Genomic DNA, 23,204 nt, shown 5'->3' on the forward strand with positions numbered 1-23,204 from the left:
GCTATGGAGCCTCAATATCCAAGCACATCCAACTCTCAGATCTCTGAATTGGACTGAAGCGTCTGTGGGCTGACAGAGGAGCAACACTTACAGTGATGTGATATTTTCAAGGTTTTTGTTTTCCTTGGACAGATGTGTCCCATTCGCCTTTGATGAGTGTGTATTCATGACTCCATAACACCGCACATAAGCAACACTTCAGTCTATTTTTGTGCTTTCTAAACACTGAATTTGAATGAACAGGTCGTGAAAGATTTGTGGCTCTGGCGCAGGTCCTAAGAGCAGTGAATTTCCCCACGGTGCTGATTTTGGTGTCTACTTCTTCTCTTACTGGTTCTACTGCTAAACAAGGAAGCAGGGGAATAGCTGTGCGCATTACAAAACCATGAAGGGAAATGGGTCATTTCTACGGCTCCTAGTGAGTCAGTGCATGGTGACAAACACTGTGGAAGCAATTTTTTAAACAGTTCACAGACCATTAACTTTGCTGTGTGTCATGTTACACCCGCTGTACATGAGCCAGGACAATAGAGTATTTTCTACTTTTTGACAGCCTTCTCAGGAACTGAAACAGGCTTACAGTGATAAACAGTGCATAGCTGACTAGAGTACGTGTCACTGGGCCAGATGCAGCAACATCCTCTTAAATTTCTCTTATTTTTATGTTAGGAGAAAAAAATAAGAAGTGCGTACTGGATGAGGAATGCCACCTGTTTGTAAACTGGAGGTGTGTGTGTCTGAGAATAAAGTAACACCCCCTAAACTCTATATAAGGGCAGCAAAATACTGTGGCACCTGCCCACAAATTGGAGTTGCCACCAATCAAGACCGCACAAAGAACAACTTTCCCTTCTTGGGACAATAAAAGTCTGAGCTGAAGTTGTCTTAAATGAACTTTTTTTTTTAATCTTACAGGGGGAAAAGTGATTTTTTTCCGGAGCATCAGTACTGGCGTTACAGGAATCCCAACAATTCTAATAAGCTGACACCAAAAGAGATGCAGTTCTTCCATATAAACACTTTTCATTGTTTGTTTATTCAATTCATTTATGCACAGAACTATTTTTAATGCCTGTCATGGTCTATAGATTTTTTGTTGTTATTTCAACAAACTCTCAAATGTCTGCAATCAAATTTTCTTAAGACTCTAATCCTTATAATTACTCTAAAAACATAAAATATAAATGTGATTATGTATTGACATTCAATTAATGCATTTTTTATGTTCTTCAATTTTAAAAGTTGATGCTGGACAACCGACCTGTGGACTGTGACAGTGAGGAAGCTCTCGAACACTCCTAAAATAAAATAAGAATGAATCAGAACAAATCAAAGATATAAACGAAAATAAGAAGAAATTTGTTCGTATATCGCTTCCTGCTTTTTCTGCTTTTCTGCCTCTTCTGCTTTAGTGTGTGTCATTATTCTGTGTGTGTGTGTGTGTGTGTGTGTGTGTGTGTGTGTGTGTGCATCCCCAGAGGCAGAGCAGGTGATGTGTATGGGCTGGGTGAGCTGGAGGAAGGAGGAGGAGGAAACACTAAACAGAGGTTCTGCGTCCTGTCATCACACTGTCTAGACAGGACACCTCCTAGACCTAATGAGGTCCTTCTCCGTCTCCATCTATCTCTCTTAAATACACACACTCACACACACATTTCACTGTCTCTCTGATTGCAGTGGCTTCTTCTTCTCCCGTTTTTTTGGGAGACGTTTTTTTATTAAAGAACATCAAAAGTCAGAGGTCACACAGACATGCACCCACTGAATCAGTCACTGTGTGTGTTTTGTCTGTCAGTGCTCTACATGTGTGTGTGTGTGAGAGAGAGACAGAGAGAGAGAGAGAGAGAGAGAGAGAGAGAGAGAGAGAGAGAGAGAGAGAGAGGGTGCACTAGGCATAGAGTCTCTCCAACACACAAAATTAAGGGGAGGTGTGCTCCAAAACCAAAGGAATCCTCATACCTAGCACAATGCTGACTGAAAGTGCTGAATCTCCCATGCTAATTATACTGCTACACACACACACACACACACACACACACACACACACACACACATACCCCTTATCATAATCATCAGGTGTTCTTCATTCTAGGCCAAAAGAACAATAGTGCACTGCTGCAGGTAAGCTGCTTTTGATGCCTTTCTAGTCTTTGTGCGGTGTTAGCTTTGTGTTCACAGCCTTTATGAACCCCCTCCAGATTTCCAGCACATTTACAGATCTCACATATCTGAGAGACAATGAAATTCTCTTCACTAAAATGTTGCTCTGAGAAAAATGTATTGAACACATCAATGCATGGGGATTCTTTTGAAATCACTTCAAAGGAAGCCATTTTTTAAAAATTCAGGTATATTTACAAGTCAAATGAAAAAGTCCAGTTCATAATGGTAAAGTCATTTCCAAGCTGGTTTCTTCTTCTCGCCTGAGGCCTAGTTTTACACCATCCTAGCTAAAATGCATATTAAATGGAACTTTTTAGCCCAAGACTGATTCATCTTTGTCCATGAAACTGTGAAAACACATTATGAAACAGTTCGGTTCAGTTATTGTCACACCAAACACACCTAGATTCAGTTATCAATCCAGTATGAACAACATGAAAACCGTCTCTACAAAGGCTTGATGTCATTTAAAAATGTGCGTAAACCCAAATTGGATGATGGAAATATCTTTAGCCAGTCGCAGTATGACCAATATGTTCTTAAGCCTTGGATTTAAGAGGAGATACAAAAAGAAATCTCATTTGGGTGTTGCACTGAGCAAGCCTAAGATTCATCACCCTGAGGAGAGGGTGCAGCTGGGGTCAGACTTACAGCTTCCCCACAAACAGCACTGATTCTTGGGAATTTGGATAAATCATGTCCCACTAAGAAAAATGCTATTTCTGTTGGAAATTTACAAGATTTTAATGAATAAAAAGAATCAATGGCATAATCAGGGGGTCCTTTGCACATTTGTAAGGTTCTTTTATAGGTTTATTCTTAATTTTTATTAATTTAATGATTATATGTTGGCCCATGGCCTACAAAACCAGCTGTCCTCGGATAGGAGATACTCATTTCAACTTGATTAAAACAACAAAAAGTAATAATTTCACTGAATAATATCTTTACCACATGAAAGAGTACATCATAATATGTATTAAAAACTACAAACAATGAGTTTTGAACAATATTTACTATTATTTTGTGGTTGCTGAAAATGTGTCCCACATAATCATCACCACCGTCAGATATATATTTAAAAGGTCAGTTGCATTCCTGAGGAGCCCTTTTCAAACCTTCAGCTCTACTGCATGCTTCAAGACCGCTCAGGCTCCTGGAAGTTTTCTATTTTCTCTTAAATCTCTTCATATTTTGGGACACTGCTACTGTCACAACCATAACATGTCAACACCGTCACTTCTGTATAAAAAATATTAAATTAGATTATGGAATAAATGTATACTTTTTAAGAAGAGATCTGATGCAGGTAGCAACAGGAGGGAAACAAGCTGGCTAATGTGAACAACTCTTGCTTATCATGTGAAAGAGCAGGTTTTTGTCACCACCGTCAGACGTCACCACCGTCAGGTTTTCTGTGTGACGGTGATGACTGAAGTCTGAAAAATGCTTATAACAGTGCTCAGGATGGTTATTTTTTGTACCAAATAGTTAAATAAAGTTGTTAAGCACTAAGCCATTGACTTGAGTGGTATAAATTTTGGAAATGTATGTTTTAATGAGACCACTGTCACCACCGTCAGATTAGTGTCACCACCGTCAGAGGCAGTTATATTGGTTTTAAATGAATATACGTACAATATGTTTCTTTGGTGCTGTTGAGTTATTAAAGTAATAGTCTCTTTAATACAAAAATATGTTTTTCAAAAAAAAAAAAAAAAAAAAAACATTATGGTGTCGGTGTTGACAAAAACAAAGTAGCCTAATAACTGGAAAAACCTATTTTATGAAAAAAAAATGCAAAATGGGGAGGTTGCACCGGTACATTGCTGAACAGCCAAGACCTTGGCCTATAAGGATATACCTTCAGATTTTAGATAGATAGATAGATAGATTTTTATTGTCATTGCACAATCATATACGTATAATAATGCAACGAAATTAGGGCTCAGTCCTTTCGGTGCAGGGGAGAATAGAAAGCATCGTACATCTTGCTAGTTGAATAGCCAAGTCCAGTAATAGATGGCTGCAGCCATGTCTCTGATATCAGAAAAAATGCAACAGTCACGGAAACACTTGTTGGATGTGCAAGCACAGTTCGTCATCCCGTGTTCGCCATGGACCTGGCGCTGGAAAAAGCTGGGAGGCGGCGGCCCAAAGGGCTGTCCTTTCAGCCGTGTCAACGCGCCGGCCCTGCAGCCTCGGCGTCCTCCGGAATGTCCTGGCAGCGACGAAAGTCCGGTGAAATTGGCATCCCGCAGCGCAATCCCAAGCTCAAAAGGTCCTGATAACTGTTGTTTCCTTTGCTTGTTTACGTTTCCTCCTGGACTTGTCACTGGGAAGAACTATCCACGGAGACCCCGGTGTTCTAACGGCGTCCTCCGGAATGTCCTGGTAGCGATGAAAGTCCGGCGAAAATGGTACCTCGCAGCACAATCCCAAGCTCAAAAGGTGCTGACGACTGTACGCGTATATTGTCCAACATAAGGTGGTGTTTTAAGCTAAAAACACAACCGTTCACACATACAAAAACATATAATACGGCACCGAGAGTGGAGAGCTGTAGCCGCTGCGTCTATGCACGCCGCCATGGCAACCATTTTGTAATTTAACTCACTTTTTTTTTTTTTTTTTTCAAAATTAAAACCTGTTTTATCCAAATTCCCAAGAATCAGTGATAGTGAAGGTCAAGCTCAAGTCCTAAACTCTGAGAACTCTGAGGTTCAAGTCCTTAACCAGTGATGATACACTCTTCACTGATCTTAATTTACTCATTTATTGCACATAGTCCATTATCACACCCAATTACAATTGACTAATTATCTATCTTAACTGTCAATTACTTTGAGTATAAAAAAAGATGCTGGAGTGACATAGGACCTCTGGATTAAGTTTATTCCAAAGAACAGCAAGGCCTACTTTATGTGTGAGTACACCAGCGGACTAACAAGCTTGGCTGAGATGATCTGAGCACTAATCAATCAGATTTATCAATGTTGAAACGATCAGTTCCCAACAGAGAAATGAACCGTGTCTGTTCCACGTTGTTGAGATGACTGAGGTGTACATTTAGCTTTAGTTCACCTGAAAGCCCTCTGCTAACTATAGCTTCTAGAATTTTCCTCCTCTTCCTGTTCCAGAGGTGAACCTGGTTGCCCCGTCGACAGCTTCTGATAGGATGACAGGAACTCCCCGGTCGATCTCATACTGCATAGCCTGAATTAAGGCAGATAAAAATCAAGTCAGTCAAAATCTTTGTTTAAATAAATAAATAAAACCAGGTGCAATTTGAGAAGGAGAGAAATTGCTTTATGGATCTTATTTGTTACACAACAAAATATAAGAGTAAGTAAAAACGTATTGAAGCTTATTGAAAGAGTTTTGGTTACCATTTGTAAAAATATACCATGACTGACGACTGGTAGTGTCTACCATGTGTTCGCAGAAAATTCTGTGTGACCATTAAACCATAAAAAACACTATTTTAACAAAACTGAATGATTGTCAGTGCAGGAGTCAACCTATAATCGTACATTCTTCAGCGTCTATTTCTTTAGAGGGTGATGTTTTGACACCAATGCAGGACGTCAGGGTTTGAGACCTGAGCTGAACACACCTGCGTGAAGGAGGGAGCGTCGTAGGAGCTGTAGATGGCTGAGGAGCGGTCAGCACGCAAACACCGCTGGGGGAAGGAGCTGATCTGCTCTGCTAGCTCCAGGGCTGACTGTAAAGCTGTAATATACACACACATGCAAACATCCCACAGGAACAAAACAATTGAGGTCAAACACACACAGGACAGGCACATTGTCATGCATTTATGCACAGAAAATACACAGAAATAAACAAAGAAAGAACATATACATAAATAGGGGCATACACAGCAAGATGAAAGGTGCACAAAGATGCACAGGCCTGAATGTTATGAGTGTATTGCTACTCCTTTCTATTATTACATCAAGCAAAATGTCTTCAGCTCTTCAGTGAGTGGCATTCTGCATTTCAGTCTGTGCCTGTCTGTGAGCTTAAGCCGTGGCACTGTGTTCTCCAGGCCACATGAAAGCACTGGACCACATCCAGATATGTACTGTGGAAAAACTAGGCCTGATGATGGCAGACTTTGATGCCCTGTGTATGTTTGTGTGTGCGTCGCTGCTTCTGCATCTCCCTGTGATCTGAATCCGTGCTAACTGATCAGCCTCACAGAGACTAATTAGACCGATGCTCGACTGTGGGAAGAGAAACTTCCTAAAAGAATTAGCTTAATCTTCTTCTAACGTCTAAGGAGAGAGAGAGGGAACAAGGGATCGAGCCGTTGGTGAGCACATGGAAAGGCTTTTTTGGGATTTAAGAATTCAGGAGCGTTCATGCGTTAATATAACACAGGAAATGCCATATTGAAATGCACGCATAGCTTAATCCTCAGACTGCCACTTGAATGAATGAGGAGCCGACAGCACTAATGGTGAGTTATTGCCTCAGTGTGGTATTCCAGCCAAATAAAGAAAACAGATTCACTGGAACAAATTTAGATTGTATATATGACTGTCTCTGATCTTACTGTACAGCGTTTCTTAACTTCTTGACTTAACATGGGCCTGTTTCTAGTGGGTCCCCACATGACTAGGCTGCCTCAATGGCTATTTAACAAGGTATATCAATTTTTACTTCCACTCTGGAGATAATGGACTTTCAACACCCCGCTCTCCCAGCTCCCCCTCTGCTACGCCCACATTCACATCTAAACCATATGTCTTCTAGGTCCTGAGTGGGTGCATGAACACACTAATGCAAGCTAACATATACTGTATTCACACTATCAACCTGCTTGAATATCTTGTGACTGCTTGAAAAATGTTCTCTGGCCTTGAGCCAGACCTCTATCCTGCTATAATGCTAAAACAAAGTATGAAGTGAGAGGAAAGGTCTGGCGATGTGAGACTACCACAGAAATAAAGGAACTAACCGAATGGCTATTTTCGGATTGTTGCCTACTTCATTTTGAATAATCAGTGACCTATGAGTGTTTTACATTTGCCATGCAATCGTTAAATTTAACACACAAATCGGTTAGGGTTAGGGTTAGGGTAACCCTAACCCTATGTAAACCATCAACATATGAGAACATCACGAAAACTGGGTTTCCAAATCAAAGCAATAATAAACACACAAACTGTCTTCCATACCTTGTCCATCAGGAACGACTCTGTTGGCCAGTCCGTACGCAAGAGCTTCCTGGGCTCCGATTGGTCGTCCGGTCAGAATCAGGTCAAGGGCTCGGGACAGACCAATGAGCCGTGGGAGCCGCACTGTGCCTCCATCAATCAGGGGAACTCCTGGAAGGAAATGAAACGCTAAGTCGAGGACAGTCAACATTACGACTGTAAACTCTCTTTGCACCACATTTTACATGGAATTTATCTGCAAAGTATCCAAGATATCTCAGACATCTCATGTTACATTTTGGATGAAAAACATCAATTCAGTTAGAAATTGTGCTTTTTTTTATTTCTATATCACCACGATGACCCTGAATTGATTCTTTGTCATTATTTTACACATATTTTTATTTTACTCAAGATGGAAAAGAGTCACTGAGAATAAAACAGATGAACAGAGGAACAATTTATTTTCAGATCTCTGGCGTAGCTTTACGGGAATCAAGCCTATCATCACAGGAATTAACAACTAAAATAAAAAACACAGCACCTGGCTGACAAAAGAGATTTATGCTGCACCTCCACACTTTAAATCAAGTTTGGAAGAACTTTGGCTTTAGTAATTTAGGAGGTAAAGATGAGCTAGACATGAGCACTGCTGTATGCAAATTATGCCATGGACAAGTCAAGTAATGTGGTCATACAACCACACACACATTAGCCTGAGATTAAGAAAAAACACCAAACCTTTTCATTTTGCTGGTTGGTTTCCATCTCAAAGCCTCCAATAAAAGCTCAAAAATAATTTAACTGACATGTCAGTTGAATCTAAACAAAAATCAAATCGAATCGATTTTTTTTTTTTTTTTAAAGATTCAATTATTTTCCATTGTCCAATGTTTTAAGAAAAGGAAGAAGAAAAAGTACTCCAAAAATTGGACAATACTGTAAAATAAAATCACAATAATTAACAAAAGTGCAATAAATTAGCACTAAATTATCATGCCTCATATTGTATCAAGGGGTCCCTGCTAATTGCCATCCCTAATGTAACCGTGCACAGGAAAGCCTGCTTAAAGATGTACCCATCTTCTTGCTGGCATCTTTCAAAAGATACTAGTTGCAAGAGTACTAATGTCAAGCATATGCATTGGGAACATATTTATCTACAGTACAATTCCAACTACAACTGTCATTGCTGCATTGTTCCCCACCACAAAGTGGGATATCATGAAAAAAAAAAAAAAAAAAAACACAGCAATGCAGGATATGGGAGTCTTGTAAATTGACTTCCACTGTAGAGGAGAATTCATGCAAAGTAAAGGATTGTTCAGGCCCGGTGCAGTGCGGGTCCAGGTCATCACAGCTGTGGGGAAACAATACAATAAACACTTTAAGAAATGCACAGTGTACTGCTGGCATTTATCTAGGCTACTGGTGTCTGGGGAACAAAGTTTTGAAACAATTTTAGAGCTCAATACTCCTTAACCATAACTCTACATTCCCTCCAACAGTCTGAAAACTCAAACTATGTGATGATCTATGTCCACACATCCTTACACTTAGTCTCCATGGACACATTTATATTATTGCTGTGTGAAGAATGAGAGAGTAGATGGCAGAGAGCGGAAACAGAGAGACATGGAGAGAGTGTACTGTGAAGTATGGTAAGTTGCTGGCCTCTGTCCTAATTTACTCAAGAGCACCAGCTGGAATTGGCAGAGTTTCTACCGTTCAGTGCTACCCATGATCCTGACTCCCTAAATCCTCTGAGTTCCTGATTCTGTTTGACCGCCCCTTATTGGGAGCACATGTGTCGGACATGTTTTCATAACCCCAAATCATCATGCTAAGTTCCTTGTTTTTTCTTCTCCTTCTGTGGGGAGTTCCGCAAGGCTCCATTGTGGAAACACTGTGATTCTATTCATATGCTGCACAAGCTACTTTGCTTTCTCCAAGTCTTTCAAATAAATCAAAATGGAATACATGGGATACCAGCATTAATACATCTGCAACCAATCCGGGGGCCTAGTTGGAGTCCAGACAGTCAGCACATATGGCAATCTGACAGACACAAGACTGTGACTTGACGGGACGGGGGTGGAGGGGGTTACATTTTCGGTGAATACTAGATTTCACTCAATAATTTCTCAGTCATCTCCTATTAGCAGCATGCTGTCTTGAAATATCAAATACACAGTACATGGCTGGGCACAACGTGCTGATGAAATGTAAAATAAATGTTGCCCTGGAGGTCCTTTCAGCACAGGTGTTTACATGTGTGTGTGAGTGTGTGTGCATGTGTGACAGGTTGTATCTATGTTTCAAGGTCCTCTTGTAATAACACAGAAGCTGACACCTAATGTTTCTGAATTTCACTCCATGGTGATTTGACTTTCACCACACAGAACCACACACACATATACATATATATTTATTTCTATATGCACATACATTCACACACACGCGCGCACACACACACACACACACCATCCTCCAGTCCCCATCAGGGACGGAGGAGAGATTAGATAATGGTGCAGACAGGCTCTTTATGTCTTGTCCAGCATTATCACCCTTGATTACAGCAAAGCAAAGACAGAGGACAAGAGTCAAATGGGAGAGACAGACAGAAACACAAACACAGCACTTCGACTGGCAAAGAGAAAGAATGAGAGAGGCACACAGAGCAGGAGAAAGACTGAGACAAGCAAAGAAAGAGAACAAAAAAACAGAAATGGAGACAGGTTGGCTGAGAGACATAGAGAGACAGAGAGAGAGAGAAAGAGAGGGAGCAGAGTTGACCTACAGTCTGTCTGACTTGGTGCTGCTGTTGGCACCATTGCTATCAGCAACCGGAAGGATCTCCCCTCTTATCCTGAGCCCTTGTCTCCAGCACACGCACACACACACCCCACCTCTCTGATAGTCCCGTCTCAGATGTGTCCTGTTTGCAGCAGCACACACAGACCTGTCCTTTGTCCCACATGAATGAGAGCTGAGAGGTTGGGGGGCATCTCCTTGAAGTTGTTTTAACTCAAAAGGTATGTTTGACATGAAAGACCCATAACTTGCGGGGAGTGCTGGCTTCCGGGCGTACATTCAGAGTTCCTTAGTGGGAAATACTTGGCAAAGATCCTGACACGTGATAATCGGTCAATGTCACCAAAGTTGTTTCAATGGAAAAATGAGAGTGCATTTATTACCCTCTAGATTAAAGTAATGATCAAAACATCTGTAGTGGAGCTATTAATATTCAAATTTGCCTAAAAGCAGATAAATCCATTGTCAGAGCTTAGTATTAGCTGGGTTTTACGCATGTCAGCAAAATGTATTGTTTCATAACTATAGATATAAGAGGCAGCTTATCGTCTGAATGACAATGTGGCCTTTGAGTAGCCTTCAAGTTTATCTACTTGCTACAGAGTTTGATATAATGTGTTGGGCTATGATAACAAAGCAGTTTATGTCCTTAAAGGGGAATGTCACCCATTGCCAGTAGTAAAATATGTCTTTGTCTACTGTTCAGGGAGTGCTGTAATCAAAGGCAAAAAGCCACAATCAGTCCTACAGCCAGAACGGCCAGGCCCAGCTGGGTCAGGTCACATGAGCAATTTATCTAGATGCTAAATTAGCATGACCTATTCTTTAGTACAGTATCAATGGGATTTTGGATTTGGGTGTCTCCATCCACATGAGCCAAATAATGCTCATGTTTTGGCTGCTGTGTTAAAGAGGAGCTAATTGTGTTGCCTAGGTATCCACCAGTATTTTCTGTTTTTGCAAGTATCTTACTGCTACACTGCATGATTGCGAATGGAAACAAGTGTCCATGTGCTACATCACGACAGCAACAAAGCAACGTGACGGGAGGAGAGGACGAGAAAGTGCTCAGACAGTCAAAAGTCTAAAACACAGGGAGTTCAATTTGACAGATTTCAAACACCAGATATCCAAAGATGTAAAAATGCAGGGTAATAAATTTTAAAAAACAATAATTTTAGCTTGGTGATGGTGAGAGGCACATATACTACACTGTCCATCTTTGCAAATCCAGTGCAGCAGTGACATACCTGACGGAGATATTCAAATAAGCTCTTGTGCTCATCCTCTTCCTTTGGGGAATGAATATCTGAATATTATCAATACTGGTACAGCACAGTAAGTCAGCTGGTCCAGTCATTAATGACTTGAGAAGTGAGTGTGAAATAAAGCAGATTGAGGTTTCAGTGGTGCTGGTGGTGGCACTGGTATTCTCACCACATCAAAGTAAAACCTACTACAATGGACTCCCATGAGGGTAATGCGATTAAGTTTGATGTGGATTAGCGATTTCTGGGCAAAACCAGACTAAACGGACGGAGGGATGAGAGTAGACTTACAATTAGAGGCTCACTTTGAAGGGCTCACCAGGAATTGTGAAAAAATATCGCAGCTCAGTTGGGTTGGGTCAAAGATGACTGCTACAATAAATTTGATTTCATGTCTTTAGCCCACTGAGTAAACACCAGGAGAGAGCGCTGGTATACGAAGCCACCAAGGCTCAGAATAACACATGAAAGTGTGTGAAAATTACTGTTGATGTCTATGAATTTTTATGTGCAAACCAAAACTGCATGCAAGTTTGATCGTAAGTACTGTAGATCTAAGAGTGACAGAAATCTAACCTGACCCCCACCCCCCACCCACACACACACACACACACACACACACACACACACACACACACACATTTTGTGTCCAGATCTCTCTCTATGAGCCCCAGGGTGTGGTCTTATTCTCTGTTTGAGATTGAGGGGAGTGGGCAGCGGCAAACTTCGGTCTCTCTTTCTTAATCTCTCTGTTTATGTCTCTTTCTCTCTCTCACCCATACACACACACACACACACACACACACACACACACACACAGGATGGATCAAACCAAGAGGCATATTCGGCTGTCACTGTTATCAGCAGACAAGAACATGGAAATAAAATGACAGTTTCATAATACTATGTCCTGCTCATTCACCCTAGAAAAGCAAGACATTTTCAAGTGGTAAGAATAATATAAATTCCCCAAAATGAGCGTGTGCCCGTATTGTGTCATTAATTTTACCACTTGTGGTGTTGACTGCAATCCGTTCCTACACACAACTGCTCTGTTTATTCACAAAAAAACCTAAAACCTCAACAAGAGCGACGGTTTTGAACCTAAATGATGTCATCGTTGGACTATGCCATACCCAACTCAAACTCACTGAGCAGCTGTTTGAATTGGCTGATATTATGTCAGCTTTGGACTGAGGCGCAGCTTCCATTCAGCATGTGGCTTCTTCTTTGGCCCTCTTCATCTTGCCCACTGTTAGGTGGGACAGAGGCCTTAAACTGGGAGGAAAAGAGAAGGAGGAGACACTGACATAACAGGAAGCTGCAGGTCTGCTATGGGGGTGTAGCATATGAGCAATGGGAATTTTCCACCACTTTAGTCAGGGCTTATCTTAACAAAGAAAAGTGTGGTTTTCTACTTAAAAAAAGAAAAAAAAAAAAAGTTTATTTCAGTTTTGAAGAAATTTCCATGCTCGTCTGATTCACACTTGCCACTTCATAAAAAAAGAAAAATCCTTGGATAAAGTAATGATTTCGGTTTCTTTTTCTTGTGCTGACCCATTTTGCTGCTTTGTAATGTTCTCCTGGATTGGTTTCAGGAACCAAAATAGCATCAGCGAATTAGGTGGGCCTGATTTTTTTTTTTTTTTTTTTTTTTTTTGTGCAAGATATTTTTTTCACTCAAGGTTCTAAAATTTCTACAGACCTATAGAAATTCGACACTAATAGGAGACTCGTGTGATGCAACCGTCTCCTCCTTCTCCTGTCCTCCTCGTTGGGGCAGAGGGGCCCCAGACAGGAAGCCGCAGGTCCAGCAGCCAATCACGTGCCAGGAAGCTGTCAGTTCCTTGTGGTTGCCATTGGCCCACATCAGAGTGGTGTAGTAGGACTCTGAGGGTTTTTTGACTCCAAAGCCACCAGGGATTCCCTCAGGCTCTTGCCATCTGTGCCCGACCCCAAAACGGTTACAGAATTTGCCCATTAAAAAGAAATATTCAGAAAACCTACAGAAACATCAGGGCTGGATCTTTAAATAAACTGTGCCTCCCACCGAGCTACTTTTGATGTAAAGGAGGAGGGAAGTGTAGCTTTTTAATTGTTAAATGTTTAAACAAAGATGCGTGCCCCTGTCTTTTTTCCCTCTAAATCCTGGACTTCTTAAACTTTATCAGCTAATAACTCCCAATGACAATTGTAGTCTTATTATCCTGGGATGCTCATTAAATAATCCAACTCTCAAACTGAAACCAGCCTTTAAAACTGCAGTAACTTCATTCTTTGAGGGGGATACACACTGTTCATGCACTATGCAACTAGGGCATGGGCACGGCATGGGTGTGAAAACACCAAAAACCCGCAGTCAGAATAATTATTACTCAGCTAAACGCATATCTGATTAAAAAACCACAGTGGTTTAAACTAAGCTGGAAGAAACTACTCAAATGTGTTGACAAACAAGTCTTGGAGATTTGTGGCAATGATGAGGCTCAGAGTTAGTAACTGGGAGGAAATGTGTCAAAACCGCAGTAATGCTAATTTGTGCCTCCCCAACATAGTTTTCAACTGATGACAGGAATGGCAATGAGGGCACGAGATGAGCTGCACCCCTAAAGTGACACACAGTACGCAGACTAGGACTGCATTTTCTTCTTAAATTTGTTAAGTTGCATCAGTTCTACCGTATGAGGGATGCTAAAATTAAAATAAAATTAAAATTCTTGTTATTGTTATTGGGTGTACAACACATCAAGAAACTTCAAGAATCTGAAGTCCTTTCTATGCAGAGAGAGGCCCATTGGTTCATTTTTTCAGAGTCAAACAAGCAGTTTTGCTGGGTATTAAAAGTTACTTTCACACATAAGAGTGGAGCGATCCAATCAGAGCAGGACAGAACCTGCGCCCCCATTTCACTCTACAGCTGCACCTGTCATTCTCCGCTAGACTGCTTGTTGGTATGACATGCTGATTTTGTGCTCTTCCTGGGTATAAATCCAAAATTTTACTAAGGATTATTTTACCAATATAATGTTATATTAGCTAATGATGGCATCATATACAGGCTTTCTCACATCAGTTGAATTAGTACGAGCCTCCAAAGGGAATGTTTTTAGCAAGTGAGCTCTACAGTACTCAAGAACAATACTAAATAAGAAAATCCAGTTTTTTAACTGGGTTCACCATCCTCCCAAAAAAAAAAGAAAAAAAGAAAAAAAAAGCACACAGGAGCGTGGCAGGGGCAGACACAGAGACAGACAGATGAGGGCACTGCCAGGATGCTCTCCTGTTAAATTACAGGCCCAGGATGATAAGCCTGTATGTTTACACTCCAAATCTAGCACTGCCAGTAAATTATAGTACAACAGTTGTATTTATAAACACCATGCTTGTATTTTAAGCACCGGAGCAGAATAGCAAGAGTGGTGACAGCAGTATGATAGATGCTGGGATGCTCCTACATGAGCTGCTTGCTGGGACCAGGCTGAGCTCAAAGTGTTTACAGCAGAAGATCCAAAGCACTTTACAAACCGTAGCCGATTCATTGGGCAAACAATGTGAGCCGGCTGCAAGGGGCCAAAAGAGACAGGAAATGTTGTTTATGGGGAAATTGTGTGACATAAATAATATGTAAGCCCTGTTTGGCCCCACAGTGGAAACCTGGCAGTCTGTTGCTTCCTTTTCTACTTATCACCACTGCCCAGCAGACTGTGGCCATGATGCCAAAAGGTCATGGTCACCGGTGTTATCGCACAGTGACTCCCTCCTCACACACAAACAAGAGGAGGCTGGGGTGATAACAGAGTGGAGAGTAACACAGATGAAAAATAGTAACAATGTTGACTTCCTGGCATTAGGAAGAGGGATGATGTATTCAGAGCCAAAAAAACAGCACAAAGATACTTCATGGACAGATATAATTAGATGAGCAAATGAACACGGATGGAAATAGCAACAAAATATAAAGCAAGAGAGAGAAGTCGTTTGTGACAATCTAAACACTGTTTTTCCCTCTCAGACGTGTTTGTACTTGTAAGTATGTGTGTAATTGTTGCTTATTACAGTAACCTTTTATAAAACTGCTGTAGTCCATTTGTATACAATGCATTTCTCCTCAGCGCTGTGACCACACATACATACACAGCAGACACACGCAACATGCAGAAAAGCAAGTCCAGTGGTTTGGTTTTAGTTCCTATGGGTAGCATTTCATGTTAGCTTAGCATGAAGACTTGAAGTCTATGGGAGTCATTAGCCTAGCTCTGTCAAAGTGAAAAAATAAACCTTACAGCAACTCAGAAACTGTCTTGTTTACACAGTTTATCATCCATTCATTCGATCATTCATTTTCCAAACCGCTTATCCGTAAGGGTCGCAGCGACAGTGTCATTCATTTGAATTTGAAATACAATCCTTGGATCTTCCTATACCTTCAAAAGGGCATGAATCACTGCAATAACCAGAGGGATAAATGTATTCAGTGGTTACAGTTCCATCATCTAACTTCTCCTGAAATGATTTTCATTTTTTAAAAAAATCCAAGTTGTGTATTTCAAATAGACATGACACATTGTGTAAGTAAGACAGCTTCAGAGTTGCTGAAAGGTTTATTTTTTCACTTTTATGGAGCTGGGCTAATGACTCCCATACACTTCAAGTCATTATGCTAAGCTAACATGAAATGCTACCCATAGGAACTGAACCACTGGCTGTACAGAGGTGAACACAGTTAACACCATTAGCTTTCAAACTGGGTTCCAGTTGAGAAGTTAACAGGGGGTCTCCAGCAATAAGAGGAACAGAATCATTTAACTTTTATATTATATATTTTGTGGAAGAGAAAAGGGAAATTTGTAAAAAGGATATCAATTTTGATTTGTTTTTAGGTTTACAGTGATCCTAGTTTGGTCATAGCTTTATTGTCCTATCTTTTGTCTTCTCCAAACCCAACAATAAAAAAATTCTCATCAGGGATTCCTTAAGAAAATATTCTCTCGGCCCATGGTCTATTGTGCTGTCCCTTGACATTGACCAGTTTGAGAACTCCTGGTTTACACAACTAATAATAGCACAAGCAGTAGCTGAGGTGGTATTATTCATACTAGAATAAGTATCTGTAGGAGAAGAATCTGTAGGAGTAATAGTTGAGGTTACACCAGAACTAGTGTCAGTACTAGTAGTAGATGAAGAGCTAGCAGTAGTAGTAATGGTGACAGAGCTTGCAGGGGTGCAATAAGCGCTGACACATACCAAACCTGCGACAGAATACCCCCATGATGGCGCTCTCCTCCACCACCCTCAGATCTGCCAGTAAAGCCAGTTCCAGGCCCCCAGCCACAGCGAAGCCACTGACCGCAGCTATCAGCGGCTTCGACAGCTCCAGGCGGGATGGACCCTGCAGGACATGACATGACTAATTAATACCTGTTGAAGGAGACATAAACATCCTTGGAGCACAAGGTCGAATCAAGGTATGAGATTTTGAGTGGATTTCAAAACTAGACACACACAAATCACACTTTCTCCAGGCTAATTTGAACATACAGTCACCAGAAAAATCAAGACACAAGCAAAAGGCTCGTCGACTTTCTATATCCACTGAGCATTACGAGGATATCTATATGCATAATTAGATCTATATTTTTCTCGTTAAATCTGTGGTTTTTGCTCATGTGATTTTTGTTACGTAAATCTACAGAAAACATTCCAGATTGTCCACCTGATTTATGTCTCAAAAGGTCAAACATCAGAGCAACAGATGATCTGAGTTCTGGCCGTCACTGAGGAAATGAACCGCTGAGTATTTTAATGGCGATACAACGCTATAATCTTGTGTGCAGGAGGCTCATTCAATTCCAAAGGACTTAAGATGCAAGCCAGACAGATTTTATGGAGGTTGCAGTGTTTATAGCTTTACAGTACATCATCTGTGTTATGAGCCTGCATTCTGTGTCAAGTGATACTGGGTGTGCCAAAACAGCAAGGGTTTTCCACACATGCACTACAATCAAACACGCACATTAAAAAAAAAAAAAACTATATTTGTGAGTAAATTGCATTAACTTCCCTTCACTCCCTAACCCCAAACTCTAACCTTAGCCCTCACTTCCCCAACACCTAAAAACACTTTAATGATGTCTGCTAAATATTCCTCACAAGTGGCAACTTATTTCTGGTTTCACATTTTTTTGTGGAGGCATTAGGACGTCATGGCATCATAAGAAAATATAGATATAACCGTCACTACTACTACTACTACACACACACACACACACACACACACACACACACAGCCCGAACAGTGCTTACCATCGGACCAGGACCCTTAGTGACATCTTGCTCCAATTTGAGGGAGGCTGTTTGATTGGCCAGCTCTTTCAGATCATAACCAGCGCAGAAATTCCCTCCTGGAAGAGACCGCAAAATTACAAAGTATGGCAGCTGGAAAGTCAGAGAGGAAGGGAAAATGATGAGGATGAAAAAAACAACAAGTTGAGCTGGAGTCCGAGGGCTGCAATTTGGATAGTGGCTTGCATGGGGCTGGCTGGCACACAAATGGTTTTCTTCCCTAAAGAGCCTAGGCCTGATGCATAGATGCAGATACAGAATCATGCATGTGCTCACACACACACACACACACACACACACACACACACAGCAAAATATTCTCATTAACGGAAGACTAACGCACTCAAACCACAGCCCCTTCCGTTGGATTCATGTGGTAATTACAACATTACCCAAGAGGCCAACAAATACTGTGTCACAGGCTGAAGCAGGGGCTCATAAAATCCCTCTCTCTCCCTCTGTGATGGTAATGAGAATGATTATGATGAGGACGTGCGCCAGCAACACCCATCGACTGAGATCTTTGATTACAGCTATGGGTCAAAGAAGGGCAATTATATAAAAACAGTGTGTCATGCTGTTTATGGGAGCAGCAATGAGACTGAGCTCCCTAAACCCCTTTTGTCCTCCGCTGGAGAAACGAGCCAAAGCTTTGGATAAGTGTTCTCTTCGCGGAGGCTGTCAAGGTATTTTGGAGACTCTGCGAGAGACGGCTTATTAGTGAACACAGAGCTTGTATTCAAAGACAGTGAACAGTGAACAGTTAGACATGAGCAACTCTCTCCACAACTTCAAAAAAAAAAGGGGGGGGGGGGGGGTAGTCTAATCGTTGCTGCTGTCATGACTGAAAACCTGGAGACTCCCAATGAATGGGACACTAAGCTTAGAGGAAAAGGTCACCCAACGTATATTTTCCCATTTACCCTTAGTGCAGTATGTCATTTGGATAGTTTGTGTGATCTGGCGAGCTTTCCAGTGTGCTGCGATCTTCCTTGTCTTCTGGCAAACTATATTTATCTGCCTCTAATACACACTCATTAGGGTGGATAGATAACAGTTTGACGGTGTTCTTCAGCAGGAAATAGATCCTTGTCTTTCTTCTTGGATTGTGTATGACCGTTTGTGAAATCATAGCAGACTGAAAACCTTGCTAAATCACACAGAAACCATCTGAAAGGATAAACAGGGAAACGGGGAAAATATATTTTTTTCTATTTTGGGTAAACTGTCCCTTTGGACTGTATGGACTTAATTTTTGTGTGGACTTCTGTGTCTCTTGAAGACATTATCAAAAATACTCCGTTCTTGTGTTTTTTGCTTTGGGATTGTATGCGAGTAACGTCACATGTACTCTGATGAACAGTGAATTTGCCATTCACATACATAGGGATTTGGGGGATTTTGGAGAACTATTTCCTGCTGAAGAACACCATTAAACTATTATCTATCCACCCCAATGAGTATGACTTTGAGACAGATAGATAAAGTTTACTGGGGAAGGATTGCAGCAGACTGGAAACCTCACCAAATCACAGACAGACACTATCTGGACGGATATACTGCACTAGGGTTAAGTGGGAAATTGTTTTTGTTTTGTTTTGTTTTGGGGTTTTTTTGGGGTGAATTGTTCCTTTAACCTGTGCAGACCTAATTTGGAGTTTTTGCATGACCAAATCCTTCCCTTCTTCTGTGTCCCCTGAAGACACTGTCCAAAAATACTTGGTTCTTGTGTGAGTATGTGAGTAACAATACATGGATTCTGATGAACCTTGAATTTGGCATTCACATACACAGAGATTTGGCTGGTTCAGGCTCTGTGTTTCAGTTTAACATTGGAGCTTTTATACACATTCAAAACGCAAGACAAAGACAAAAGGTTCCAGGTTAAACTGGCGACATTAACATTCCAGTTGAGTTTAACGTGCCCCTGTACTGACCTAAACAGCGCACGGCAAAGCTGGTTGGCATCCAGATGCTACCTGACCACAAAAGCCTGCAGAAACATGATTCCAAAACACTCCAAATATGTGCCAACACATTCAAAACCTGCAGAAGGCAATTGCTCTGAATTTCAAAGGACAAAAAAAGAGAAACACTCCGAAAAACGAGAGCAGAGAGAGTGATCATGTTAGAGCTAATTTGAACAAAATGGCTTCCTTATGTTTGTAGAAACAGCATTTCCAAACTGGAACCTCCCTTTACTTGTCATTTCAAAAACGGATGGCCCGCTAATCGCCATCGAAGGCCAGTGGTCTTTTTAAAGGCAGTACTATAGGGGAACCTACAGAAATGAATGTGAGCGGGGACTATTAAAAACACATTATAGACACAGCGGGACTCACAGAAGAGCCTCTTTGGCAAGAACAACCCATTGCGCTGCTCATTACAAACCCATTAAAAACGAGCCAATTACCCTCCAACACACACTGTTTTCAGCTCTCCACTGAAAAGTGGCACACAGCAGCCGTCAACTTGGCCAGTCTCCAAGTTCTGAAGTGTTGGAGCCTCCACATGAAGTATGGACTTGTGTCTCTTGGGGCCAGAGTGCACTTTACAAGGCAGACAGGGAGCACCGGTTGATCCAGGTTGAAGACATTATTTCCACTAAGGGAAGAAGTCCATTCAGCGTGTGTGTGTGTGTGTGTGTGTGTGTTATGATTATTTTTAGAGGTATTAGGAGCTGTGGCATGATTTTGGCTCTGGTCGGCTGACATAGTGCAGGCCTCCCTTGTAGGTGTGAGTGTGTGCACCGCTTTGGTCACCTCTGCCAGTTTATAGAACTGTGTGTGTCCAACTCAAACTAAGGTGTGATCAAATAGAGGAAGAGAGAGAGAGGAAGAGGAGGAGGTGGAGGAAGATAGTCAAGAGCTGAGGACAGAGGAGATGGTGCACAGTGAATCAAGACAATTTCATAACTTTTGCCATTATGCTCCATAACAACTGGAGTGCTTCCATGACCAAAAAATGTTACTTCCTCCTGTGTTAATGTTGTTTTTCAGCTCAGAAAAGTTCTACATTGCTAAACAGTCTGGTTTTACTACAAATGGGTTTTCTGTGGAGAGAAAAAAAAACACTGGAAACCACCATAATACAATGAATGTATGAAACTAGTTCAAAAATGCATTCTCGCATTGGCCTATTCCTGTAAAGTGAACCATTTATAAAATTCCTTTAATTCTCCAGAGAATTGATCAAATTCCCCAACTTTCCCTTGCTGGAATGCACACCCATGATATTCCAGAAATTAAATGAGAATTTCCATACATGGATCAACATGTGAAATTGCACTGTCAATCTATGCATTACAAAAACTCTGTGGCTCTCTCACCTTTCCCATGAAGGACAGCCACATTGAGAGCTGGATCTGCATCAAAGGCCTCCAGCTCCTCCAGCAGACGCCTTGCTGTCTCCTGGTTCACCGCGTTACGCACCTCGGGACGGTTTATTGCCACGGTGACCACGGACCCCTTTCGCTCTGAGACCACAGTCTGCCCTGTAACTGGTGAGACGGAGCGAGAGAAACAGCAACACAACAGATATGGACCACAACGCTTAGAAAGACATCAACCCAAAACAATTACATCTGAACCACAAACAGCAGGAGGGAAGGAAATGGAATGTAAATCGGCCTGCCTGAATGGGTTTGATGACACAAAGAAACACACACACAGACTGAGAGAGAGAGAGAGAGAGAGAGAGAGAGAGAGAGCATCTCTGGCTAGGACTGAACTGGGCTGAGGTGAGAGGGCCCTGGCTCACTCTCTCTCTCTGCCTGTGTGTGTGTGCGCGCGGGGGGGTGTGCACTCCCGCGCCCCTGGTTGTGGCTTGAGATCGCAGCAGGCAGTTTGACCTGACATTGTTTAGGGGTCATCCCAGGAAATCAAATCCTCAGCCACAGCCAGAGGTGCCCCAAAGAGCTGCAGCATCCAAGAGAGAGTAAAGCAGATCAGAGTTGGAAAGAAAACAGGCTACTGGACAGAGTCGGCTGGCTCACACCAGGCTGCACCCGGCAGAAGGGACTGGTAAACAAAACGCAGTCAAGTGTGTCAGTGATGTTTGTCCCGGCCAGACCTTTTCACCGTGCCACTTCAAGCGGCTAATCACACAGTGCAGTGTGTGGCCAGTGAGAAATGCATTTTGGAACTACTTTAAGAGATGGCTATTTTTCCCCATTTGATTTCACTTTCACATTTAGCTTCAATTTCCTTTTTTGTGCAGTTTCTTTAGCAAGAAAGATGAACAAAATGTCATTTCCAAGAGAACAAAGAACATGACTCAAGCCCTTGGCTGCCCTCTTTGGCTTTACAATGGAAACCAGGAGTGTCTGCAGCCTTCATCGTGGACAGGTACTACAAGGTTGTCTGCTTTCCTGTTCAGTGAACTGCTGGCAGCGAACACGTTTTCTGTATCTTTTGCTTCTGTGCACTGTTCCCCTTGGAAGGGCTAATTTGGTTTGCCTTATCACACAAATGATTGTGGCATCATCAAAGACATCTTGTGGACGGACACGTTAATACAGGCAGCCTAGTCAAAAAAATCATTATTTAAGCACTGAAAAGTCGGTTTACTCTAGAGATGTAAATAATGGTGCTAAGGTCAAACGTATGCAATTTTTTTTTTTTAACCTGGTTAACTAAAATAGAGCTTAATATGTGTAAACTCACCCTCTAAGTGTAAACATCCACAAGTTAAGTGCTACCCTGCCAGTGATTTTCTGCTTAAAATATTTCAGTTGATTTAAAGGTCTTTACTTTTTGCTAATAAGCCTTGTTTTGATTACAGTGGTATTTATCACAGTCTATGTGCAAATTATTAGAGTTTCAGATTAATCTTTGTTGACCAATGCCACAAGAATATTTGAAACATGGTAGCAAAGCCTCTTCTAACGTGCTGATAAAAAAAAATCCGTTTTTGTAGTGCCCATACATAATGTCTTACCTTTTTAGTGAGTACAGCTTGAGATAAACATGCGTGGTCGAACATTAAAGCCTATGCTGCCCCCTGCAGTCCCTATCTTGTTACTGCATGGGTTTCCCACATACCTCTTCCTGTCTTTTCTCCTTCTTTTGCAGTGTCGCAGTATCCTCTCTGCACCAGACTCACCCGAAGCGGGTGTCCCCATATTTTCCTTTGACAGATGGCTCCTAAAAGTGGGGCCAACGTCTGACAGTGTTTCAGACTCATCCGTAAAACTTAAACAAACAACTGGAAAATCTTCAGGCTCGTAAAACAAAACGTGTCCAACAGCCGACAATGTCACGTTACAAAAAAGAAATATACAGAAGTATCTGATAGCAAACTCTACGGTAACTAAACTTGGACGTTAAGAAAGAACAACAGGTCATAAATCAAACCGAAACAGTGCAACACTGTTTGAGTCCCTGTAGAAACAAACCATCGCACAAGGTTCTGTGATTTGGCACACTGCAAAAGTGCAATACAACAATAATAC

General features: G+C 41.6%; 1 protein-coding gene across 2 annotated transcripts; it reads right to left on the minus strand.

Moving 5' to 3' along the window:
• Positions 1-1,092: 1,092 nt before the first annotated feature.
• On the minus strand, positions 1,093-23,149 carry LOC115378665 (probable enoyl-CoA hydratase). 2 transcript variants are annotated; one of them, XM_030079073.1, is made up of 8 exons: positions 22,795-23,149; positions 21,081-21,251; positions 17,714-17,811; positions 16,655-16,799; positions 7,350-7,499; positions 5,780-5,895; positions 5,248-5,379; positions 1,093-1,298 (listed from the first exon to the last, which is right to left on the minus strand). In XM_030079073.1, the coding sequence occupies exons 1-7, from the start codon at positions 22,934-22,936 to the stop codon at positions 5,275-5,277; spliced, it is 927 nt and encodes a 308-aa protein (XP_029934933.1). In that variant the 5' UTR covers positions 22,937-23,149; the 3' UTR covers positions 1,093-1,298; positions 5,248-5,274. The 2 variants fall into 2 exon arrangements, with proteins under 2 accessions (XP_029934933.1, XP_029934932.1); XM_030079072.1 differs by lacking the exon at positions 1,093-1,298 and having other exon boundaries at positions 4,771-5,379.
• Between the last annotated feature and the right edge of the window lie 55 nt (positions 23,150-23,204).

The sequence above is a fragment of the Myripristis murdjan genome, chromosome 20 (genome assembly GCF_902150065.1).
Source record: "Myripristis murdjan chromosome 20, fMyrMur1.1, whole genome shotgun sequence".
NCBI lineage: Eukaryota > Metazoa > Chordata > Actinopteri > Holocentriformes > Holocentridae > Myripristis > Myripristis murdjan.

Bases quoted from the DNA above. Each gene is read 5' to 3' on its own strand.
- LOC115378665 (XM_030079073.1), bottom strand. From the start codon at position 22,936: ATGAGTCTGAAACACTGTCAGACGTTGGCCCCACTTTTAGGAGCCATC. The intron at 7,500-16,654 runs GTATGTGTCAGC...ATTTCCTTCCAG, and splicing joins GGTATTCTGTCGCAGGTTTG to GAGTTCCCCTGATTGATGGA. The intron at 5,380-5,779 runs GTGTGTTCAGCT...GCCTTAATTCAG, and splicing joins ACGCTCCCTCCTTCACGCAG to GCTATGCAGTATGAGATCGA.